The sequence below is a fragment of the Miscanthus floridulus genome, chromosome 11 (genome assembly GCF_019320115.1).
Source record: "Miscanthus floridulus cultivar M001 chromosome 11, ASM1932011v1, whole genome shotgun sequence".
NCBI classification, from domain to species: Eukaryota; Viridiplantae; Streptophyta; class Magnoliopsida; order Poales; family Poaceae; genus Miscanthus; species Miscanthus floridulus.
The window spans coordinates 75779381-75804411 of NC_089590.1; the positions used below are offsets into that span (position 1 = coordinate 75779381).

General features: G+C 49.7%; 2 protein-coding genes and 1 long non-coding RNA gene across 23 annotated transcripts; all 3 read right to left on the reverse strand.

The window, feature by feature from the left end:
• Positions 1–1387: 1387 nt before the first annotated feature.
• Positions 1388–8777, reverse strand: LOC136491256 (uncharacterized). 21 transcript variants are annotated; one of them, XR_010767983.1, is made up of 10 exons: positions 7966–8777; positions 7490–7583; positions 6795–6892; positions 6436–6560; positions 6233–6302; positions 5923–6098; positions 5804–5830; positions 4472–4549; positions 3601–4343; positions 1388–1981 (listed from the first exon to the last, which is right to left on the reverse strand). It is a non-coding gene; the product is annotated as an uncharacterized lncRNA (long non-coding RNA). The 21 variants fall into 21 exon arrangements; XR_010767990.1 differs by having other exon boundaries at positions 1388–1785; positions 1872–1890; positions 3601–3671; positions 4239–4343; positions 4472–6098; XR_010767985.1 differs by having other exon boundaries at positions 1388–1792; positions 1872–1890; positions 3601–3671; positions 4239–4343; positions 4472–6098.
• Positions 8778–8958: 181 nt separating this feature from the next.
• LOC136491255 (protein ECERIFERUM 2-like) lies at positions 8959–10720 on the reverse strand. Its single transcript, XM_066487517.1, has 2 exons — positions 9907–10720; positions 8959–9832 (listed from the first exon to the last, which is right to left on the reverse strand). The coding sequence occupies exons 1-2, from the start codon at positions 10390–10392 to the stop codon at positions 9176–9178; spliced, it is 1143 nt and encodes a 380-aa protein (XP_066343614.1). The 5' UTR covers positions 10393–10720; the 3' UTR covers positions 8959–9175.
• A 783-nt stretch (positions 10721–11503) lies between these two features.
• On the reverse strand, positions 11504–14204 carry LOC136494535 (uncharacterized). The gene is made up of 5 exons (XM_066490683.1): positions 14056–14204; positions 13608–13842; positions 13415–13480; positions 13231–13300; positions 11504–11765 (listed from the first exon to the last, which is right to left on the reverse strand). Exons 1-4 carry the CDS (start codon positions 14072–14074, stop codon positions 13243–13245), a joined length of 378 nt encoding a protein of 125 aa, XP_066346780.1. The 5' UTR covers positions 14075–14204; the 3' UTR covers positions 11504–11765; positions 13231–13242.
• Between the last annotated feature and the right edge of the window lie 10827 nt (positions 14205–25031).

Below are 25031 nucleotides of genomic sequence, written 5' to 3' on the forward strand. Positions count from 1 at the left end.
ATCGAATGATCTGGACCTAGACCACAGTCACCAAACTATGTGCCACTAAGATTGTGAAAGGCCAAGGAATAAGGTTCGTGGAGAATTTTTAAGAACATCGTTTTTTAATAAGTAAATAAAGTTCCAGCCTCTACCATCAGGAGAGACGTTACACAACTGAGGTGAGTCAATACAAACCGGAACCATTAGGCTCAAACTCTTACATCCGGAGTTGTCGATGTTTTTCTGTTTCAGATAATTTTTAGCTCAGACCCATTTCCATATCCATTCCAAGATAACATAAATAGAACATCTTCGGTTTTGAAATAGACTACACTAAATAATTTAGGAAGGACCTACACCTATAAATACTTAGGACTTAGACCTTTAACCCAATTCAAGCCATGAGGCTAGACGCTAGGAATTACCAATATCCACGACAAGCTAATAATTAGTACTAGATAGGGCTCCCCCCTTTCAAGGAGCCCCCATGAGCCTCACGGAGGCAAGCTCCAAGTCCTTGCGAGGGTGACTTCTCTGACTTCTCGGACTCAGAGTCCTTGACCCGACAGGGCCTTTCAAGGTAGCCGGCAATTGTGTCGCCCCATGGCCTAAGCATGGAGCGGCTATGAGTCATGTGGTCCGCTTCATCATCTTCCACTTGGAGAGTGGTGGGAGGCTAGGATTCTAGCCTAGATGTAATGTTCAGTCTAAACGTGAGATCGAGTCCACACGATGAGCGAACTATACATTACCACCAACCCATTTACGTTTTTATCCTCGCTTCGCGTAAAAGGGTTAACCCGGGATGGTGTCATATACTATAGAAATCTTATATATTGGTCTAACCCACCTTCAACAACTAAGGTAGGATTAAACTCACATAACCTCACATTCATATAAGCATGGCTCGCTATGGGTCAAATCTAAACTGAGGCGGGTGCCACACCACTTGTCCCATTTTATTTCTGGAGGCAGGGACAATCTAGGTGGGGTGTGTGTAGGGGGTTGGTTGCCCCACGTCTTACGGGGAACAAAGTTGTTAGACTCAAATTGCTCCAAAGTTTCCACACCATCGACTGTGTCCATTACAAACTTTTTTCACGAGTTGCATCTCGTAAAACGAGCGAAACGGTCAGTCCTAGGGAAAAAACGGTGCATCTTTAGGGCCATGGCGAAAACACCCATCCGTGTGCATTTGGCGAGACCAAGTTTAACCAATACTAGTAGATTGGCGCGCGCATCCGCGCGCCTGTGTGGCTGTAAATGGAGATTTTATGTAACAATGGGCGCGTTAGAAATCTGAGTGAACTGAAGTATAAAGTTGAAAGCAGTTCAATGTTCAAGTGTGCAATACATGTATGAAACGGAACTGTTCCATTGATTTAGTATATTATGAATTGAAGACTTAGAAAAAAGTCATCTACCCCTGAATCATTTATCCTTTACTCATCCTTGACACAACAAAGCAGTACAATGAAGTAAAGCTAGCTAATCTACATAGAAGAGTCTATACAATAGTAGACAATATCCTGGTCATACACAAGGCCCTCAGAATATGTTCAACCAGCTACACAAGCATATATCTCGCTTACACTTATGGTTATGGAGATCATGGTGGTCTCCTCTTCAGCCTTTTTGGGATCAGTTCATGGTAATCTTCTTTAAGACTCCCTTGGCTAAGTGCACAAAAGGATAGAAGAAGCTGAGGAGCCAAATTATACATAGGTAAAATTGAACGCAGATGTTGATCAATGGCAGGCCATTTGTTTGGGGGCTTCAATGTGTGGCCTCTTAATGAGCAGCCTGTGTCCTACAACAATAAATAATGGATGACTACAACGTCCATAATCTGTGTAGTGTTGACGTTGTTTAAGATCGATATGACGAACCGGACAAATTGACATCAATCTGAAAATGAAGAGCAAGCAAATCTGAGATGTTAACGCCATTGAAGTGCACCCTTAATGTGTTAGCTGTCTATGTATATTGTATGTATACCCTACAAAAGTAAATAGAAATGGCAGTAGATACCTATGTCATGAATAGAACCTAGAATTGTATATGAAACAACACTGCTAAAAAAAATCAATTTCCCATGTGGGCAATCTGATTTGCCTTTCTATCTGCAAGGATAGCTTGTCAAAAACTTGTCTTCTTAACCGCCTTAGAGTCTTAAGCAACAGGTCAGAGTTCCTATGAATTCCATTCGAATCCAAGAGGTTTTCATTACGGAAATTCTTAGTATGTTCCTCTAATCAGTTACATCATCAGTTAACTGAGCCATATTATCTTATGATACGTGTACTGTATATAACATATCAGGCACGGATCAACAAACTACTGGTGCATCCAGAATATGGAGAAGGAAAAATAAGGCAAAGATGAGGTCAGTAAAGCAGCAAAACAGCACTAAGCAAAGCTTTTTTTTATGGACACTGCATTGAACCTTAGTGGAACTTACTTCGATATAGACAAGGTTCCTCCTTTGTAGCTTCATTACTAATCTTTTCTAACTGTAATTTAGAGGCAGACATGGCAGCACATTCTTTAACCAGTTGGACATTTTAAGTGAGAGTGTTCAGTGTAGTTGAATGGTGCTCATAACCAACTATATTTAAGATTAACTGGAAGCTGCAGGTTCGGCCTAACTATTTTGCAGGAGTCACGCTGTTGCAATTAGACCTCTTTTTGCATAGTAGTGCTGTGAGTTCGTCGCTGTGAGTTCGTCAACACGAGTTCATAAGGAAATAAATGGGAAAATAAATTATTTATTACTTTTTCCCCAACCGTGACCAACAACAGCATCACTGAAACTATAAAGATTCTGTATTGTTTCCAACAGTCACCAACAACAGTTTTCTAGCAGCAGTTCCATTTATGACTATTATCTAAACCGAACTATAAACTGTAGAGTCCACTATCATCATCATTAGTTGAATTTTAAACTAATAACTTCTATCAATATCTGTAATTACTACAGGCAAAGCTATATATGCAGGATGATCTGCTTGATTTCCTATTAGCACCAAGCCCATGATTGATGGCTGAAACTTAACAGAGTTTATCAAACTTGGTGGCCCTTTCAGTCCACTTAGCTAACTAAGGTTCCTGAGGTAGTTATCTATCTACATGCACACATATTCTATACAACATGTTGTAGGAGTGTCAAATATTCGTAAACAAACTAATCCATGAGTTCTAGGATCTATCAAAGTCAAAGGCAATGGATTCTGATGTCCCAATTATTTAATAACCAAACAACTCAACTGAAATACATGGAGTACGTAAATTTAGAGCAACAACTAATGTTGCTGATGAATCGATCATCAGCTGACTTCCCCTTATCTAGCATATTTTCTTAGAAACTATGCCCACAAAACATGTGCAGCTCGGCTGTAGTTTGCAAACATCATGTGAAGCAAAACGAAACACAGAGATAAGTTAGAAAATAAGTTCAGCTAGGGAACTCATACTCATTTATGTTGTACATCATTTTGGGATAGGGACCAGAAATAGGAAGTTGAAATCATGACGTATGGAAGCAAACGAAAGACCTCCTATTTGGAGAACCAAAGACACATGTACTGAAGTAAATTAAAAACAATAAAGAAAATTAACCTTTAGGCAGCAGAGTAGCAGCTGACATCCGTGATCAGCTAAACAAACCTTGAGCGGTATAGAGGAGGAAGCTAGAAAATAAAATCAGGAGCTCATTAGACCTGTATTTATGAAAACTCTAAACATTTCAACTATAGTACTGAATTCGAAGCATATGTGCTGTAGTAGCCGACGATTTTTTGGAAATGTTGTCGCTCGCAACAGAACATTGATTCAATTATCATGTAATAAAAACGCTATGCATGGCAACTGAAAAACCAAGTAGATGTTGGTTCTGTCCTGCATGGAATGGCTAGCATGTGTGATGTAATAAACTGGAATGATTGTAAGGTAATATAATGCATGATAAAAGAAAAAGGCCTTACAGCTGTTTGACTTTATAGGACAAATAGAACAACGATGCATAGTGGGTCCCTTAATGGCAGCATGGTTCATTCTAGATGGTCAAAATCCTATAGCTCACATTGACGCAAATTTGCAGGAAAGCAGTGAGCTATAAATAAACAATAGTGGTATTGTTGTACAACTATTTATACAGCGTATATGTTGAGATAAGTCATAAGTGGGTCGGCAGCGGCAAGGAGCATGTACTGCACGATAGTTAAATAAGCATATTTGGACCAGCTCAAACTTGATACCATCTTCAATTAGAGGAACTGGAAACTGCGAAATCCAATAAGATATCCAAAACAATTTGGAATTTGATTCTGAATATCTTCATGCCATCTGAACACATATTACACCTTATTTGAACACAGAAAACAAAGGAAAGGACATATATATGAGTACATAAGTAGGCAGCATTTCGATCTATTATTATGAAATAATCTAAACTAACATCTAAGGAAGGCAGAGGAAGAGGATAACATACCAAAACGATGAACTGAACCCTAGGTGTCCTCCCGAGGATTGAATAGGTGTTCCCCCTGGATGATTAAGGGAGCCCAACCTACAAAATAGAGCCATATTAGAATTGGCGTTGAAAAATATGATGACACAACAAATCTCTTTTGATTTCATTTTGTGCATTTTTTGAGGTAAAGCTGGGCAGAGCTAAATGTACCTGTTATCCTAAACTTAGTTGATATATATTCCTCTTAAATCTAAAAAAAATAGAACACGAGGAAAAGCGTCGAATCTAATAAATATAGGATTCGAATCCTAACAGAAAGCATGATACGTTTCTCGATCCAAGTTTGATTGATATATTAGTGTCAAATCTCTTATTGGACGAGCCATTAAAAAACTTATGACAGAGTATGTTTCTGGAAGAACCATTGAAAAATTCAAACTGGCAGAGCACTTGTCCATGAAAAGGACCATGGCACTATATGTATGGTTAATCAAAAGAAATGAGCATATACGGTAAGAATTTAACATCAAAGAAACCGGATAACTTAGAATGGGCTACAAATATCATCAACCCGAGACCCTGATAAGGAAAAGAACCTGCATATCAGCAGGCATAAATAGGATGAGACCACTATATTTAGTCAGCTGCTGATGCACCTGATAGGAACTCGGACTCTTCCCTGCTTAGGGCGTAGGTTATTGGAGTGGGAGATGGGAGGTCGTGGCCTGAACAGGGAAGAACGGCGTTGGGGCGCCGTGATCTCGCGTGAGAAGAATAAAAGCTACGGCTAGGGCAAACTCCCGGCTCCCTGAGGGAAGCCGGAAACAGTTATATTGTTTCTGCCTAATTCCACAATAATTGTCTTACAAATATTTATAGTCTCTTGCTAATAATAATTTATAAATAACTCCTTCCTAATATTATAAATAATATAACTATGGCCCTTGGGCCCTCTAATGCCGGCGTCTTCTTAGCCACGATTGGGCCTCCTGCGCTGATAATGGATGCCGGTCATAACATCACCATTTAATGGTACAAAACTAATGGAAATGCATACCACTTTTTATCTGTATGAGCACCTTTAGTTACTCAATAGAAAGCAGAAGCGGAACCATAATGCAATTATTCCATAGAAGCACACACATGTTTCATTTCAGGATTTTCAATTTTATACTGAGAAAATCTCCACCACCACCTTGCTCTAGAAAAGTTAGATCCTGAATTCTCTTTAGGCCCAAGGTATTGAAGGCATAGAATAACGAATGGAGGATATGAAGTAATTCTTTTTTTTTTATCTAGAATGAGTTTTTTAGTAACCTGCACAGTATACTATGTTGCCTCGTTACATACCTGTGCCTGAAGAATCTGCTTGCAAACCTAGCCATAACAGTAGAAGAGTCGACTCTGAAGTCCTGTTTTTTTATGAACATTCGAAATACACTGAAGGAAACTGGAGAGGGGAAAAGTACCTAGGCGGTATCACAAAGGAGACCTAGGTTTAGAAGGGGTGCATTCATGGGACTGCCTGATTCATAGCTGCAATAGCGCTACTTATATTGGCGTTTCCGTTGTATGGAATGACCAATCTTTAGAGGAACAGCAAACACGGCGCTACATAATAACCTCTTATATAAGTATATATCCCCTGAAAGAGTAGCAAACCAATCCTTTGGTAGCTGAGTTTGAAACATTTGGTAGTAAAGCGATCCATTGCTAGCTGATAAAAAATCCTCATTATATATGAATTCAAAAAAGAATTCGCATGTAGGGAAAATATACCAGATCTATGCACACCAATGCAACAAGAATTGGCTTCGTCCATGTTCTGAACTTTGATCCGTAGTAGGATCTGTACGATGAAGAGACAGCATACATCGGTTAGGCAACAACAATTCTCCAATTGGCCAAAACTAAAGGGAGTAATGGGCCAAAGAAAGGACAATTTAAAACTTTGATATAGGTAGGCACCAACAATTCTATACCTAATCCATATGCAAGAGATTTATTCACGCTGATATGCATGAAGAACAATGTGCTGTTCTGTCCATCTCAAAATGCATAGCGGAAGGAAGAACTTACGAAGCCAAGGAGGAGGCAGATAGGTCACCTGTTGATGGACATATTCGATGTTGTTAACTACATTTTGAAGAGGAACTACCGAATAATCACATTAGGATAATGGAAAACAACAACAGTGGGGTCTCATTAACCTACTCTTGATTGACTGCGGGTGTACAAATATTTCAATGGTGTTCATGGGAGGCTGTTAGAGTGAGGAATAATGCTCACACTAAGGATGAAAGTACCAAAGAAAAGGGAAAGTGGATTGGAAAGCACATGCCTTGCGGCAAAGAACTCTTATTAGTATCGCGTCACCATGTTACAGGAAGACACATTGAGAGAGGACCAGCTGTTCCTTGCGTTCCTGAACTCATTAACCTGAAAGAATTATTTACTATGAAATACACAAGAACAGTTAGGTCATATAAAAAACAGCAGCTGAAAATAGGATCATTTCTGGAAATGGGAAAGAAGAGATGAGTGTGGATTTAAGGGGAAAAAAAGGCGCAGTGAAAGCTGTAGACTTTGGATCTACAACAGCAACATAAAAGAAGCAAAGAAGAGAACAAGGGCTTGAACTGCATCTTTGTAGCAGAAAATCAGGGACCAAAGATGAGTCCTATTTAATCCGCAGACCGTGGTAACAGCAACACAACATCGTAAAACATAGAATATTTCTATCCCATCCCACAAAACCATAAATGTATGACACGGTTGCATGAACTCATCTATCAGCTAGCGAGACCAAACCCAACAACAGTAGGTTGTTTACAAATTGGGAAAAGAAACCAAAGAGATCGCAAAAGAGCAAGCCCATCATGGTAAATACGAGGAAGAGATGCCTTTTCTATGTGACCAAGAAGCAAAGGTTACATAGGAAAGGAAGTTTCCATTTCCTAGATCATGAAAGATGCTAACCATACATATTGTAAAATGATGAAATAATTTAATAATCAAGCAGAGTGGGGTGCTTACAGGGATTATTAGTCTGAGAGATAATTGTTTAATGTTTTTGTATACAGTTCTCTATTCTTTGTCGGAGTTTCTGTCGTGGATGGCTGTTGAGGTCCTGCAAGGAAGCATATATAGGTGGATTCAGTTTATACAAGAGGGAAAAGAAAAGAAAACTGGACTGCTATGATCACATAGTGCATATATAAGATCAATCTGAACATTGCGAAGCAAGGTTACAGTGAAGCCCAATGACAAAATCAAATAGAAAGATTGACTTTGAAACATGTAGCGCGTTACTAAATCTGTAAGCACAACATCTGAACTGGTCAATCTGGAGCCAAGCTAACCGTGAGGCTGCAACCTGCCTGGCTTACGAAAGCAAACCTTATTTAGAAATAGCTCTATCAAATTAGGAGCAAATTGCCTCTCAAATTGGGGAAAAGAATTGGAAGCAGATTCGCTTTGTATTTGCACCGGGAATATAGACAAAATCTCACCAAAAATTGATAACTGCAGCAACAATTTGGAGCCCCCGCCAACAATTTGGAGCCCCCGCCATACCTGGCCGCAGCGCAGGCGAGCAGTGGCGCCAGTGCACCACCGACGCCGGGTCATGGTCAATCCGAGGACGGCCAGCGATGGAGACGCGAAACCCTAGGCCGGCGTCATCACCGCGCTGGGGCGCGGCCAGGCCAAGTAGAGAGAGGGAGGAAGGAGGCGGAGGAGGAGGGGCTGCCGGCGCGCCACCCACGTGGGGGAAACGGGGCGATGCGGTACCGACGGTAGAACGTACCAGAGGTGTTCTAGGGGAAGGTGTAACACGCAGGGGAGCGCTGGTCAGGCACCGAAGCAGCAGACGACGCCGAAAAGCAGGATCCGCGCGAAGACGACGGGAACCGAGCAGGACGGCGAGGCCGCCGATGCTAGGGTTTGTACGGCCGGGCGGCGGACGGGGAGCTGACCACAGGGGAGGCTGTCCACCCCCGCACCCCACGCACCAGATCGAGGCTCACTGAGCCAGATCCGGCAGGCGAAGGACGGCAGCGGGCAGACACAGGCGGAGGTGGACGGCGTGTCCCCGAGCGTTAATGCGGTGGCGGCGAACAAACCCGAAACAAGGAAAGCGCAAGAAGAGAAAGAGAGGGAGCAAAGCAGAGGGAGCACCCGAGGTGCAGGAGGAAGGGGAGGAGCCGGCGGCGCTGGTGGGAACGGCGGGAATGGCGGGAAGCGAGGCGGAGACGACGACGGCGCGAGAGGAGAAAACGGACAGGACAGAGAGATAAGACCAAGCTAGTTTTTTCCCCCCTTTTTACCGTGGAGGTCTGCTGCACGGCGAGAATCAGAAGCGCAGGATGTAGAGGATTCTAACGGAAGCGGCTATAAGCACTGTCGGCCATACGATGACAGATCGGACGGCGGTGGCAATTTCGGGCGACGTGGAAGGCGGTCCTGCCGGAGGAGCTGGCCATCTTTTTGGCTTTTAAACTTCGCTCACAAAGCGACCGCAGGACCACTCTGAAAAAAGTCAAGAAACACTACAGCTTCACAGTGGTACGAGCAGATTTGCTAGTATAAAAAAAAAAGGTAGATGTGGCCCAAGTCCCATCTTCACAGCCCTAAAAAATTTAAAAGTACAGCCACAGCACTTTTCACTGAAGAAGTGATGACGCATCACGCAACTACATAGAACAGCAAGGTACTTCGAAATTACATGTAGTTCGGTACTGTCACGCTGACCAAGAGCTCCGCACCGCCTGCAGGCATCACAACCACGAGCCCCTCGTCGGCACTCGGTGAGATGGAGTAGGACACGTGCACGGGCTTGCTCCCCTCCAGCGCCAGGTCCTCGAGACCGGCCTCGCTCCACTGCGCGACCCGAGCCGCGAGTCCGTGTCCATGCCCATGGCAGGCCTCGCGATCACCATAATCCACATCCACCGTGCCGCAGGTCTGGACGTGCAGCCTTTTGGAGCTGTCGCGGGCCATAACCGTGAATCGCGGGGGCTCCTTGGCGGCGCCGCCGAGCCTCTTGCTGGCCATGCCGACGCAGGCCGCGGCGAGCGCGCGGTGGTCGGAGGTCGTGTCGGGAGCCCCGAAGAGCACGGTCGTCGTGCTGTCTTCGGCAGCGGTGGCGGTCGCAGTGCCCAGCGTGGAAGTGCCGGACTTGACGCGCTTGGCGGCGCCTGGGCTCTGGATGTAGTGCGTGTACTGGATCACCGGGTGGGCGACGTGCTTGCTTTGCGCTTGCATCTCCGTGTTCTTGCGAGCCCACGACTTGAGGAAGCCGAAGAGGGACAGCGGGTCCGCGAGCAGCAGGCTGCAGCTGACGCCGACGGCGTAGCCGCCGTCCAAGAATCGTGTCAGCTGCGAAAGAATTAAAACAGGAAATTGTTAGATCTAGTTGTGACTTGTGAGTTGTGACTGATCATTGTACGTACCTGCATGAACAACGGGGCGCAGATGTCTGGCTCGTGCACGTCCACGTCAGTCCACAGCGCCAGCGCGGCCTCCTTCCTCTCCCGGTCGACGCCCCTCGCCTCCAGGAACTCCGCCATGGTGGCCTCCACCGAGGCCTGGACCAGCCGCACGCCGGTGTCCCTGAGCTTCACCTCCCAGAGGCGCCCGTCGTCGTCGTCGTTGCCGTCGCCGCGGCGGCGCAGCCGCCCTGCCATCTCCGGGTGGTCGACCAGCGCCGCGCAGAGTGACTCCTTCACCCACGCCGCACGCTCCCTCGCCGCGGCCTCCACCTCGGCGCCCGCGCCGCGGTAGTAGAGCACGGCGCGGAAGCGGCGCTGCAGCTCCGCGGCGGTGAGCGGCGGCCCGGACACCGCGATGGGCAGTGACTTCCCCGCCCCGGCCATGCGCATCGGGACCGCGGTCTGGAGGGACTCGACGTGGACAAGCATGGGCGCCGATGCAGCCATTTCGGCGTGCTCCTTGCTGCGGTGTGCCCTCTGGCCGGCAGAAAGAATAGGAAGTTCTTGGCCAGAATCCAGAACTACAAGGAGTATATGGTGCGTATTGGAGCCTTGGAGCAGGGCTCACTTTATATACGTGCCAATACAATTGCCAATGTTTTTTTTTTGTTGCGGACATTTCTTTCAAAATTTGTAAAATTTCTTGTATGGATACTTTAATACCGAATATTGTAGAATGTTAGTGTGGTTAAGTGGCTTGTTCCAAAGTTAGGACGGTCCCAAATCCAGTGTAGACTTTGTTAGTTTGAGTTGGGCGCTTGGTATCACTATCACTTGGGAGTTGGTTGAAAATAGCAAGGTTCAGACGTTAGCTGGGTTTTGGCTAGCTACTCTTGGCAGTTTGATGTTTTACTAATGCCGAGGCGTTGCAGGTTCAGGGTCACGCATATGGTATGTGCTTATTATTTCTAGAAGTTGGTTACTTGCTTTGCTGAAGTGCTTTATTTTATTTTTATTTTTTTGACGATCAATCCATGCAAGTTGCCAAGTTGGTGCTGAAAAGTTGGTACTAGTGTACTACTAACTCTGACGAGAAGAGAGGAAGATCACCGTCTGTTCCGGCTGGTTCTCTGTGATGGCAGGAGAAGCAGGAATGCCAAATCACATGTTGCAAACAGCTAAGTGGGTGTTTGGACAACGAGCTCCAACTCGGTTGGCATGCGTTGCAGGTGTGCATGCTACCCACCAGCGTTCGAATCTCTTTCTCACCGGGAATTTTTTCCATAATAATATTTCAGTGAAGCCTCTCAACGCGTGATGCCACAAAGGGACTGTGACGTTACAGCTGTATCTAGATAAGATGTGTAAAAAAAAAAAACTAAGTGGGTGTTTGCAATGACTATCGGATGAGAATTTGTTTGCCTACTTTGAGCTTTTCATGACTTAGTGCTTGCTCTTGAGACGGACAACCTTCCATTCAAAAAGGGCAAAAGAAGGCAGCAAACAAGTGTACCAATCACAGAAGCAGCGAGCCTACGAAAGTATGAGCTATGAAGTAATGAATCACGAGTTAATAAATCTCAAGTAAATTGTAAAGATAGGCTAACAGCACACAAAATTTTGAAACAGTCTCAAAAGGTCTCTTTTTTCACTGGAAGCGTCAGAGAAAAATCTGACATCACAAGAGCATTTGTAGTGCAGAATTGGAGAGAGCAAACATTATTACAGGCCAATGCCTTGCTTTGCAGAGATTGCAGAATTGTAAAAGGTGTTTTAGTGCTATGCACTATGCAGATGTGCAACTAAACTAATCCAACGCCCAAAGCCAAAAGATTACCCACGAACTGTATTACTCTTCACTTGCTGATTCGGTTGGTGTGCTGCAAAGAAATAGAACATGGACTGTTGTCAGAATCAATGAAGTTGTCACGTATAATCAGTAGAACAAAGCCAATTCGAAACTTGTCTCAAACATCTCCTGAACTTCTCATGCACATCATGCCTAAATTAGATTCATCTAACAGATAGAAATGGTCGATGGCAAAGGATTCAGAATTCTTTCACAGCCAACAACTTACAGAAAAGCCAGAACGTTCTTAATGGAAAGATAAACAGAAGCAAGCAACCAAAGGAAAGATATCTAGTGAACCATTAGAGGCAGCAAATTTTTCATGTGACCAGTAAATACTGCCAACAGAGGTAACCTTCAGGTTCAAGTTTATACTGGGACTAACAGGAGGAATAAATGTGCAAAAGAACAAACAAGCTCTGATGTAATTTTGGGTCAGTAAGAATATGTATGCAGAACGATCTGATATACTAGCAACATGAAGGAAATAAAGATCAATAGAGGCAAGACTTGATTTAACATGCTGGTAGTTACAGTTCGTCAACTCTGCTCCACTATATATCATTGTCCACTACTTCAGTGTTTGCAGTTTGCAAAACCATGCAATGACACCTCCAGTCTAAGTTACACAATCAAGATGACCACATCAACAATTCTGTGATGTAGTGGAAGAAATAACAGTGCAGAAGAATTGGACAAATTGTGGTCTGGTCTAAGCACTAAGTACATGCAGGGTGATCTGATATAGTGGTATGATGAATAGAAAGGAAATGACGACCAATAAACCCATTTGTTTCTAGAAAGAAAAGATACAAGAGGCCAACACTCCATGTCACAAATGCTTCTAGTCACAAGTCATCAGAACAATATCAAATTGTGTGCGTGCACTGGATTGTACTAGCAAGTGACTGGATAAAGACAGGCAGAAATGATCTAATCAGGCGACCAGAGGGTGTGTGTGTGTTATGGTTCATTACCCTCACTCCCCAATAGTGTACAGCAGTTTTCACCATATAAAATTCAGTATAAATATTAAGTTTGCCCCCCACCCCAACCCAAATGGATCTGGAAGGAAATGAAGCACAATGAAGAGTAATATCTATGCTTCTAAAACTCTTCTATTTCACATGTTGCTACCCACAAATAATCAAGCAACTAAGCTCAGTTACCACCAACTGCAAGTCTGCAACATTTATATTCACTGATCCAAAGTTTTACAGTAAAACTTAGCATACGTAGACCAAATAACCATCTCGTGGTGCACAGAAACACATAGCAATCTATATAATTCCCCTCCCCATTTTGTCCACGGCTCGTCCACAAATTGAAGATACCACACCAATGCGAAAGCAAACAGCTCGGAACACATTACGACTACAAATGACATATCGACAACACAGGGCTCAAGTGACATTCCACAAATGAATCCAACTGTCGAGCAAATTGAGCCCAACAACAGTAATTAAACACAGAGAGGATTGAGCAGGATCACAGACCTTACTGCCCTCCTACACCTCGTCCTCCCAGTCATCATCGCTGTCGAAATCACCAAATGCAGCCTCCTCACTGCAACAAAAATTCAGATAAAACAGGTTGCAATGCAACATCACCAACAACGCTAGAACCCCTCGATCATCAGCACAAACAAGCACAAATCGAAATCAAGCGGTGCGCGCTCACCATTGCTGCATGTAGTCCGCGCTGCTGCTCCCTACGAGGCGGAGGGTGCGCTTCCCCTCGTTCTTCCTGTAGGCGGACATCGCAAGCAAGCACCACAGATCAAAACAATCCCCACAAAATTCACCGTCGCGCGTGCGTTTCAATTTTCAACCAACACGAGGAAACAAGGAGAGCAGAGCAACGAGAGAGGTACCTGTGGCGTGTGCGGCGGCCAACGAGGGGGCGTCGGTCGAAGGGGGGCTTGAAGCGGGTGTAGCGGAGTTCATCGTCGTAGTAGTAGTCGTAATCCACCGCCTTGTCCATCTTCGCGAGATAGCGCTTGACGTTCTTCACGGCGTAGCCGCCTCCCCCTCTCGCCTCGGACCTGGGGATCCCGCGCGGGTGGAAACCCTGGGCGACCTCCAGGAAACGGGGGCTCCCGTACCCCCCTGTAGCAGCGATTGCAGGCAATAAAATCAAATCCGTGAGAGACAAATCAACCAAGCCAAATCCACGAGAAATCAAACGAAACATTCAAACCAAATCCCCGAGAAACGAGCAACAAACCAAATCCGCGAGTCCGCGAGAAACGAAACAACCAAATCAAAACGAAAGCACATTAGGATGATCGGAGACGATCGAGCAGCCGGCAGCGTACTTACATCTATAGTACAGCACCATGGGTGAGGGGAGGAGCGGAAAGCCGAAGGCTGAGACGATGGGTGGGTGGGTGCGGAATCGGTCGGCGAGGTGGAACGGGATGCAAGGCGGCGGAGGGAAAGGGGGTTTTGTAGCAGACGCGGTGCTCTGCTCTCTCTCTCTCTCTCACAGCCTGTTCGCTTCCTCGTAAACGATCGTAAATTTTCAATCGATAATAGTATTTTTTTCTTATACCAAACCAGATCAAATTAGCCAATAATAAATAATCCATCATACGAGACGTCCTTCCGAACAGGCTGACACTCTGCGGATGCAGGGGCTGAGGGCAGAGGAGGTGACGTGGCCTGTACGGAGCAAGAAGACACGGGCTCGCTCTTGGGCGTTCTTTCTTCTCACACAATGCGCGGGAACTATCAGTAGGATGGCTATTGGCTACAAAATTTAGACAAGATTGGCAAAATTCATTTAGCATTGTATGTCATCCCGTAAAAATGTTTGGCAAAATTCATTAGCCATCGTAAATTGTAACACTCCTTTCTAAATTATAAATTACTTTGACTTTTTAAATATATTAAATTTGCTACGTATATAGACATACACTATATCTAGATATATAACAAATTCGATGTATCAAAAAAATCGAATCAATTTATAATTTTTGAAACAAATTGAGTAACTCTAAAATTTCTAACCACACTTTTTGTGATTTTTTCACACCCGCATATGGTTAGTTTTTGTAAAATGCTGGTGTCGGGTACCATAAAACGGGTTACCCCGAGCGTACACCAAAAGAGTCACTTAAACCCCATCAACAACGAAGCCAGAAGGAAAGCCGTGGGTTCACCACCGGCCCCATCCGAGCCCACCGGCTCTCCGCCTCACCTTAGGCCTCACACGGGGGGTCTCGACGCCCTGACGAATCTCCGCCTCGCGCGAGGCCTCTCGCGGGAGGCCTCGACAAGGAGCCCAATCTCCGTCTCGCCCGAGGCACCGTGCGTACAGCCTCGAACGAGACAGTGATTCTCCGTATCGCTTGAGGCCGGCTTGTTAATAACCCGTCGCTCCCGCCTCGACCAGTCTTCCCGACAGCGTGTCACGTCCTATTAATGCGCCAACCACTCCCGCAATCTCAGCCGGACGACGGCTCGACACCACGGAGTGGCCAACGGGACAAGGAGTCGCATCAACGCCATACCGGCTAGGACAAGGCGCAGCAGGGATTACCGGTCACTATGTTCTGGCGCTGTGCCCACGATCAGCGCCTGAACTACACTGTACCCCGTAACCCCCGCCCCGAAGACAACGCGGCATGGGAAGTGTGGTCTAGGTCATCATCGCCTCCGAATCAGCGTGCCAGATCAACCGCTCCCTCCAAGCCTCGGCACTCTACGTTAGGGCCTCGGCTATCTCAAGATTCACGTCTGCCGAGACCCCCTCACGACGGTTCGGCATAGGCACCAACCGAGCCTCGGCTTCGCGCGCCGTCAATCTATAGCGACCCGCACGTCGACTGCCGCGCTCGCTTCGAGGTAGCCCTAGAGCTCCCATGACGCACAGGATCGGATGTGACCAGCACGTCGCCCCAACGCTTCAAGGACGGACCACTCCGACGACCACGCCGTCACAGAAACAGGCTACAGGGCTTGGACACGCCGTCTCCGTTCACATGACGCCGTATAGTTAGCACTCGTACTACCCTTGTCCCCCTTCAACTATAAAAGGAAAGGACCTGGGCCATTTCTAGGAGACGAACACACGCGCGCACAAGCAACACTCTATAACACGCACGCTCCCCCGCTGCTTGAGAGCAACGTCTCAAGCAGCCCGCATCACTCCACGCCGAGACCTGGGACTAGCTCCCTCTCTCATCCAGCTTGTAACCCCCTACTACAAGCACTTCGGTGCAAGGAATATAAGATCGATCTCTCAGACTGGATGTAGGGCACCGATTGCCTGAACCAGTATAAACCTTGTGTCTCTTTGCATCACCATCCAGGATCGGGAACACGCAGTACAAATTTACTGGTTGGTTGAGGACCCCCCAGTCCAAAACACCGACAGTTGGCGCGCCAGGTAGGGGCCTCTACGTGTCAGTTTCGTCATCCCAACAAGTTTCGGATGGCAGACCCCGTACGACCGCACGGTGATCTAGTTTGGGAGCCTAGAGTTTATGTCTCTAGGGCATGAGTACGACATGGTACTCCTAACGCCCCGAGCACCACCGACCGACGACGACGTCACGCACCGGTAGCCCAGGCGCAGGCGGTGCCCGAGCGGCCGCTCTCGCCGCGCTCGCTAGGCACGACGTGAGCAGGATCACCCCGATGCTACACGAACCCAGGGCAACTTGCCGCTCTCCGCTGGTATCCTACGACCAGCTGTTGGCGCAAGGTTCCTGGTTGGGGACCTGTCTAGCCTGAGCCTAGATAAGAGAAAAACGCCGGTGGCACCCGGCGACGCCCCGTCATCAAGCACCGCTCCACCACTCCCTGAGGAGCCAACTCCGGCGGAGCAGAGCCCGGCGACGACACCATCCCCATACCTCTTCGAGTTGAGAAATGCCGCTGCCTCTTATGCTTACGCCTACGCTTCCACTCACACGGATCCCTCAGGACACCGCCAGCGCTTCGCTCTCGACTTCGACACCACCGCATCGACCCACACCCACGCCGACTCCTCGGAGGAGGACGAGGCATGGGCCGGAGCGGATTTCTCCAACCTCCACGACCACAAAACCATGCGCCGCTTCTTGGCTGTGAGTGACTATTGCTTTAGCTACTCCGATTCTGACGATGAAGGTACTCACAATCCCACTCGTGAGTGCTTCCATGTCAGACTTGGGATGCCAAGCACGGGCGATGAGGATGAGGGGGTAGGCAACCGTACTCTGCTTCATCAGGGAATGGGCGATGCCATGTCCTCACGCATTGTCCCACCAGTAGCATGGAATGAGAACCTTGCCCTCGGATAATTTCGACGCCCGAACCTAGAGCAGCTCCATGAGCTTTAGGCCAAGGTCGAGCAAGATCGACTCCTTCTACAACAGCTCCAAAACACTCTCGAGTAGGAGCAGCAGGGCCACGGTGATGGCGGAGGAGCCCGGTGGCGGGCTCGCGACGTGCACCATCGCATCAACAACGATGAGGGGGACGATCGTCCCCCAATCTTCAATCACGCTAGCCAGAATGTCGTGGCTACGGCGATGCTAGTACGCGCGATGCCCGAGCCCTCTACCATGGAAGGGCGATGGGTTCGCGGTGAGCTCTAGGATCTCCTCGAGACCACCGTGGTGCAGTAGGCTGAGAGTTCCACCTCCCGGCGGCGTGGAGCCGCCTCGGACCTCCCCTCGACACCGCATCGGCAGGATAAGGAGGCCTCAGTTTGTCTTGAGCCTGCTCGGGCGCCAACAGCCCACGAGGTCCCCTTGCGGCTCGACCGCCTCGGCAACCAACGCGAGGTGTAGGCAGACCGTGAGGTGGTCAGCAGGCGACGACGCCACGACAATAAGGGGCCCACCTGGGGCTATCATCCACACCGAGGTGGCTGTTATGATAGTGAGGAGGATCATAGTCCTTCTCCTAAACCGCCTGGTCCTCGGGTCTTCAGCAGAGCCATTCGCGCTGCTCATTTCCCGGCTCAGTTTCGACAACCAGCCAACCTCATGAAGTATAGCGGCAAGACCAATCTTGAACTCTAGCTTACCAATTACCGTCTGGCTTCTCAGCTAGGTGGCGCGAACGATGACCTGCTCATCATCCGCAACCTCCCCTCACTCTTGTCAGACTCGGCGCGAGCCTAGCTTGAGCACCTTCCTCCCTCACAGATCTATGACTGGCGTGACTTGGTTAGGATCTTCATCGGGAATTTCCAGGGCACATACATGCGCCCTGGAAATTCCTAGGACCTTAAGAGCTGTCGCCAGAAACCGGACGAGTCTCTCGGAGACTTCATCAGGCGCTTCTCTAAACAGTGCATTGAGTTGCCCAGCGTCGACAACTCAGAAATCATCCAGGCTTTCCTCTCTGGCACCACCTGCCGAGACTTGGTCCGAGAGTTAGGCCGGAACATACCGCGCTCGGCTGCCGTGCTCCTCGACATCGCCACCAACTTTGCCTCGGGCGAAGAGGCTGTTGGGGCCATCTTCCCTGAGAACGACGCCAAGGGGAAGCTGAGGGACGAGGCCCTCAAGGCCTTAGTTCCCCACCTCCCCAAAAGAAAGAAAAAGGGTCGCCAGGGGAAGCAGGCCGTCCTCGAGGCCGATCTAGTCATGGCCATAGAACACAAGAATCCCCGAGGCCCCAAGGGGCCTAGGCCCTTCGATGACATACTTAAGAAACCCTGCCCTTACCACCAGGGCCCGGTAAAGCACGCCCTCGAGGATTGCTCCATGCTGCGGCGTTACTACGCCAGGCTCGGGCTCCTCGATGATGACGCCAAGCAGAAAGGCGCCGGTGACCGGGACAATGACAAGGACGACGAGTTCCCCAAGGTGCACAATGCCTTCATGATCTTTGGCGGACCCTCGGCGTGCCTTACGGCGCACCAGCGAAAGAGGGAACGCCAAGAGGTCTTCTCAATCAAGGTGGCCACTCCCTGATACCTTGACTGGTCTCGGGAGGTAATCACCTTTGATCAAGAGGACCACCCCAACCATGTCCCAAATCCCGGGCAGTACCCGCTCGTCGTTGACCCGATCGTGGGCAACACCCGGCTCACTAAGGTGTTGATGGATGGAGGCAGCGGCCTCAACATCCTCTACGCCAGCACCCTAGAGCTCCTGGAGATCGACCAGTCGAGGCTCCGGGGCGACACCGCACCTTTCCATAGCATCGTGTTAGGGAAATGCACACGACCCCTCGGACACATCGACCTTCCCGTTTGCTTCGACACCCCCTCCAACTACCACAAGGAGGTCCTTACCTTTGAGGTGGTCGGATTCAAGGGAACCTACCACACCATCCTAGGGCGGTCGTGTTACGCTAGGTTCATGGCAGTCCCCAACTACACCTACCTCAAGCTCAAGATGCCGGGTCCCAATGGCGTCATCATGATTGAGTCCACGTACAAACATGCATACGACTGCGACGTCGAGTGCATCGAGTACGCCAAGGCTCTCGTGGAGGCCGAGACCCTCATTGCCAACCTTGACCAACTCGGTGGCAAGGTGCCTGACTCCAAGCGTCGTGCGGGAGCATTCGAGCCCGCGGAGGCCATCAAGCTCGTCCCGGTTGACCCCGCCTGCCTCGACGACCGGGCGCTGAGGATCAGCGCCACCCTTGGCATCAAATAGGAAGCCGTGCTCGTCGACTTTCTCCACATGAATGCCGACATGTTCGCATGGAGTCCCTCGGACATGCCGGGCATACCGAGGGAGGTCGCCGAGCACGCCTTGGACATCCGGGCCGGCTACAGACCGGTGAAGCAATGCTTACGCCGATTCGACAAGGAGAAGCATAGGACCATCGGCGAGGAGGTGTAGAAACTCTTAGCGGCCGGGTTCATCAAGGAAGTATCCCACCCAGAGTGGTTGGCTAACCCTATGTTAGTCAAGAAGAAAAATGGGAAATGGAGGATGTATGTAGACTACACCGGTTTGAATAAAGTCTGCCCAAAAGTCCCCTTCCCATTACCTCGAATCGATCAGATCGTTAACTCCACTACGGGGTGCGAGACCCTGTCCTTCCTTGATGCGTATTCTGGCTATCATCAAATCAAGATGAAAGAGTCCGACCAGCTCACGACTTCTTTCATCACCCCATTTGGCATGTACTGCTACGTGACTATGCCTTTCGGCCTCAGAAACACAGGGGCCACATACCAGCTGTGCATGACCTAGGTCTTTGGCGACCACATTGGGCAAACAGTCGAGGCCTATGTGGATGACATCGTGGTCAAGTCCAGAAAGGCTAAGGATCTCATCAACGACCTGAAGATAGCCTTCAAATGCCTTAGAGGGAAGGGCATCAAGCTCAATCCCGAGAAGTGTGTGTTCAGAGTCCCCCGAGGCATGCTCTTGGGGTTCATAGTCTCAAAACGCGGCATCGAGGCCAACCCGGAGAAGGTTTTGACCGTAACCGACATGGGACCAATCCGAGACCTCAAGGGAGTGTAGAGGGTCATGGGGTGCCTTGTGGCCCTAAGCCGCTTCATCTTGCACCTCGGTGAAAAAGGCTTGCCTCTGTACCGCCTCTTTAGAAAATCCAAACGCTTTTCTTGGACCCCCGAGGCCAAAGAAGCCCTCGACAGGCTCAAAGCACTGCTCACCAATCCTCCCATCCTGGTACCGCCGGCCAGATACGAGGCCCTCTTACTCTACGTCACCGCAACAACCCAAGTGGTCAGCGTTGCCATAGTAGTAGAGAGGTAGGAAGAGGGGCATGCTCTACCCATCCAACGACCTATTTACTTCATCAGCGAAGTGCTCTCCGAGACCAAAACACGATACCTCCACATCCAGAAGCTGATCTATGCCATAGTCTTGGCTCGGCGCAAGCTGTGTCACTACTTTGAGTCCTACCTAGTGACCGTGGTATTGTCTTTCCCCTTAGGAGAGATAGTCCATAACCGGGAGGCCTTGGGTAGGATAGCCAAGTGGGCCATCGAGCTCATGGGGGAAGCATTGACTTTTGCACCTCGGAAAGCGATTAAGTCTCGGGTCTTGGCCGATTTTGTGGCTGAGTGGACCGACACCCAACTGCCACCTGTTCAAATTTAGACAGAATGCTAGACCATGTACTTCGACGGGTCTCTAACAAAGACCGGGGCAGGCACGGGTCTGCTCTTCACCTTGCCCCTTGGAGTACACATGTGCTACATGGTGCGACTCCACTTCGCCGCCTCCAACAACGCAGCCGAGTATGAGGCCCTCGTCAATGGCTTACAGATCGCCATCGAACTTGGAGTATGACATCTCGACATCCGGGGCGACTCATAGCTCGTCGTCGATCAAGTCATGAAAGAGTCAAACTGCCTCGACCCCAAAATGGAGGCATACTGCAAGTTGGTACGTCACCTAGAAGACAAGTTCGACGGTCTCGAGCTCAACCACATCATGTGGAAATACAACGAGGCCGTGGACAAGCTAGCAAAGATGGCCTCGGCACGGGCTCCGGTCCCCTCGAACGTCTTTGCCAGGGACCTCCACAAGCCTTCCATTGACTATGCCTCGGCAATAGAAGAGGGCCCACTAGCCGAAACCACCACAGGGCTCGACGCCCCCTCTGCTGCCGAGACTCTTTCGACCAAGCCCGAGGTCATGGAAGTCAACACTGGGCCTCCCTAGAATGACCAGGACGTGGACTAGCGAATCCCATTCCTTGATTGGCTTGCTCGGGGAGAGCTTCCTAGCGACAGGACCAAAGCCCAATGACTTGCGCGACAAGCCAAAACTTACGTCCTCTGCAATGGTGAATTATACAGGCGAAGTCCCTCCGGTGTCCTCCAACAATGCATCACTACCGAGGTAGGTCAAGCCCTACTTTGGGACTTGCACGCAGGGGCCTATGGGCACCATGCGGCGCCTTGGACACTGGTTGGAAATGCCTTCCGCCAGGGGTTCTACCGGCCGACGGTAGTTGCCAACGCCACCAAGTTAGTACGCTCCTATGAGGGATGCCAGTACTATGCGCGGTAGACACATCTCCCAGCCTAGGCCCTCCAAACCATTCCCATTACATGGTCGTTTGCCGTATGGGGGCTCGACATGGTCGGGCCTCTGTAAAAGGCCCCCGGGGGCTACACCCATCTACTAGTAGTAATTGATAAGTTCTCCAAATGGATCGAGGCTCGTCCGATCAATCGAATCAAATCCGAGCAAGTAGTGCTGTTCTTCACTGACATTATCCACAGGTTTGGGGTCCCCAACACCATCATCACCGACAATGGGACATAGTTCACCAGCAATAAATTATTGACGTGCTATGACGACCACTACATCCATGTGGCCTAGTCAGCCATAGGACACCTAAGGACCAACGGCCAAGTAGAACGTGCCAACGGCATGATCCTACAAGGCCTCAAGCCAAGAATCTACAACCGGTTAAAGAAGTTTGGCAAGAAATGGCTCGCCGAACTCCCATCAGTCATCTAGAGCCTGAGGAACACTCCAAGCTGAGCCATGGGGTTCATGCCTTTCTTCCTGGTCTTTGGAGCCATGGCCATCCTCCCCACTGACTTGCAATATGGTTCCCTGAGGCTACAGGCCTACAACGAGCAAAGCAACCGCACCACCCACGAGGATGCCCTTGACCAACTGGAAGAAGCCCAAGACATCGCGCTACTGCACTCAACCAAATACCAACAAGTCCTACGGTGCTTTCAAGCCTAGCGCATTCGAAGCTGAGACTTGAAGGTAGGTGATCTAGTGTTGAGGTTGGCATAGAGCAACAAGGGCCGCCACAAGTTGACCCCCCCATGGGAAGGGCCGTACATCATCGCCCAAGTACTAAAGCCCGGGACCTACAAGCTAGCCAACAAGAAGGACGAAATCTTCACCAATGCTTGGAACATAGAACAGCTACGTCGCTTTTACCCTTAAATTTCCAAGCATTGTACATATTGTTCCTCAGAATACAATTGAGAAACGTTCTTTAGTTGTTCTAATTTTTCGAGAAACCCCCCTGAGCCCACCGTGGGTCTCGGCAATACGATAACACTGTAAGGGAGACCCAGCTCTACCTCCGCAGAACCGAGCCTCCCTCGGGGGCTAGATGGGGGATTCCCCCCTAAGTCCCCCGCACCATTTTTTAGTCGTTTTTTGAAAAAACTCCTACACCAAACCCTCTAGCATGCTCTAACGAATCGGTTGCGAAAAACCCAAGGACCGAAAGCCCGTCTTAGGGCCGGAAGGCCGGTAGAGTCACGAGACAGCCTAAGCCTCTGGGCTACGTCACTCCCTCACCACCTTTCACCCAGGGGACGGCTTAGGCTCCGAGGAAGTTTTTTGCGAAGAAATCTAATCAGAGACAACAAGAGGGCAGAGGCTCGGAAATACAAGACAAACGATTAAGAAACACGAGTACTTTAAAAGAAAGGCCTCGACGGCAAACGCTTGTGGCCCAAGCGGCCATGTAAACGCTTGTGGCCCAAGCGGCCATGCAAACGCTTGTGGCCCAAGCGGCCATGTACAAAGTTAATTCCTATTCTATTTACATGGCCACTTGGGCCCAGGTCAAGGCTCAGGACCTCCGGCATTGGCAGACGGCGGGAGAGGGACCACCTCCTCTTCAAACAACTTTGCCAGCGCCATGCCAGGGCCTTCCGCCGCCTCTAACAGCTTCGTCACCGCCTCGTCGGCCTTCTCGTCATCATTGGGCAAGACGTAGCCATCGCTGATGGCCTGGAGGTCAACACCGACGTAGTGCGAGGCGATGACGGCCAGTGCACGCTTGACGCCCGTATGCAGCGCTCCTTGGAGCCGCTCACGCACTTGACCGCTTAGTGCAATCAGACGGCTCCCAAGGGAGCTGCCTGACTGAACCCCCTCGACCTCTAGGGCCTTGCAGGTGGCATGGGTGGCACCCTTCAGCGTGTCATGCTCTCTGATCTTGGTCTCGAGCACCGTCTGCACCGCGATAGAAGCCTCGGCTGCCCGGGTGACCTCCACCTCCGACTCTGCGCCACAGGAAACGGAATGGGGTTGAACATGAGGGAAAACAAGTCAAATAGGGACGAAAGCCTATGGGACTCACCCTTGGCCTTTTGCTCCTAGCATCGGGCCTCGACCCGAGAGGCCTCGGCTTTCTCCTTCCAGCGCAGGGCTTCGGCTCGGGAAACGTCAGCTTCCTCCTTCAGGCGCTGGGCCTCGACCCGAGAAGCCTCGGCCACCCTAGAAGCTTCACTCCCTAGCTCTGCATTACACCAGGGAGTTAGGGAGCGAACATAAGAAAAAGCAAATAAAACAAGGGGAATAGGACTCACCCTCGGCCTTTCCCCTCCAAACCATAGCCTCGGTTCGCGAGGCCTCGGCCACCATAAGGGCCTCATCCAAGGCACCTTTTGTCAGCTGGTGCGCACTCTGCTCTGCCCCTAGCTATCCAGCAAGAACCTTGCCTGAGGCCATGGCCTCTCCAGCCCGGTTCCTAAAGGCGTCCCACTCACCGGCCATGCGGGTTAGCTCCTCCTCTAACTCCTTGACAGGGGCGACCTACTCCTAGGCCATGACCGCCTCGACCTTCGCATTGGCACAACGAAGGCGGAGGTCCTCCACCTCTACGCTCCACGCCGATAGGAGCTCGTTGGCACCGGTAAGAAGCCCCTTTTGCCGCTGAAGCTGGTCCTAAACGTCCCTCTCCCGCTGGAGAAAGACCAACTTCCCAAGGGACCAGGTCTCAAGCTCCTGGGGGAAATAGAATAGGGGTCAATCCCTACAAAGAGAACTCAGAAAAAGACCACCGCATGAGAAAAGAAAGCACGAACCTAGGCGACTCCGGGCAGATTGTCGACCACCACGGATAGCGCCGTCCGTAGTGACCGCTCCGCTAGCTGGTGGTACTACTTGAACGTGTCCCAGCGCCTACCCTCGGCCGCATCCTCGAGAGCAAACAGGGGCTCCACCTCAGGGTCGTCCCGGCTCTACCACAGGACACGTGGGTGATCCCACCCGTGGGGCTCGGGTCATACTCGTGCGAGGGCCGAGCTTCCCTTGCCCGGGGTCAGAACCGGCTGTTCCATGGCACTAGCCACCTCGGCGCCGGTCATCTCCTACGCCTAGGAAGTATCATCAGAGGAGATCAGAAGGACCTCGACCTCCCGGGTGCTCTCCCGCAACAACGGCGGGCCTTGACCCAAGGGGGCCACCGAGGCCTCCGCCGCCTTCATCTCCACTTCTTGGGTCGATAGCCTCGCCGTAATCATGTCAGCCTCAGTAGTCCTAGGGGCTCCGGCCTCCGCCATCATGGCCTCAGTAGTCCTAGGGGCTTCGGCCTCTGCCATCGTGGCCTCGGTAGTACCAAGGGCTCCGGCCCCCACCATCATGGCC

Bases quoted from the DNA above. Each gene is read 5' to 3' on its own strand.
- LOC136491255 (XM_066487517.1), bottom strand. From the start codon at position 10,392: ATGGCTGCATCGGCGCCCATGCTTGTCCACGTCGAGTCCCTCCAGACC. The intron at 9,833-9,906 runs GTACGTACAATG...ATTCTTTCGCAG, and splicing joins GCGCCCCGTTGTTCATGCAG to CTGACACGATTCTTGGACGG.
- LOC136494535 (XM_066490683.1), bottom strand. The intron at 13,481-13,607 runs GTACCTCTCTCG...GTCCGCCTACAG, and splicing joins GGCCGCCGCACACGCCACAG to GAAGAACGAGGGGAAGCGCA. The intron at 13,301-13,414 runs GTGAGCGCGCAC...TTTTTGTTGCAG, and splicing joins GCGGACTACATGCAGCAATG to TGAGGAGGCTGCATTTGGTG.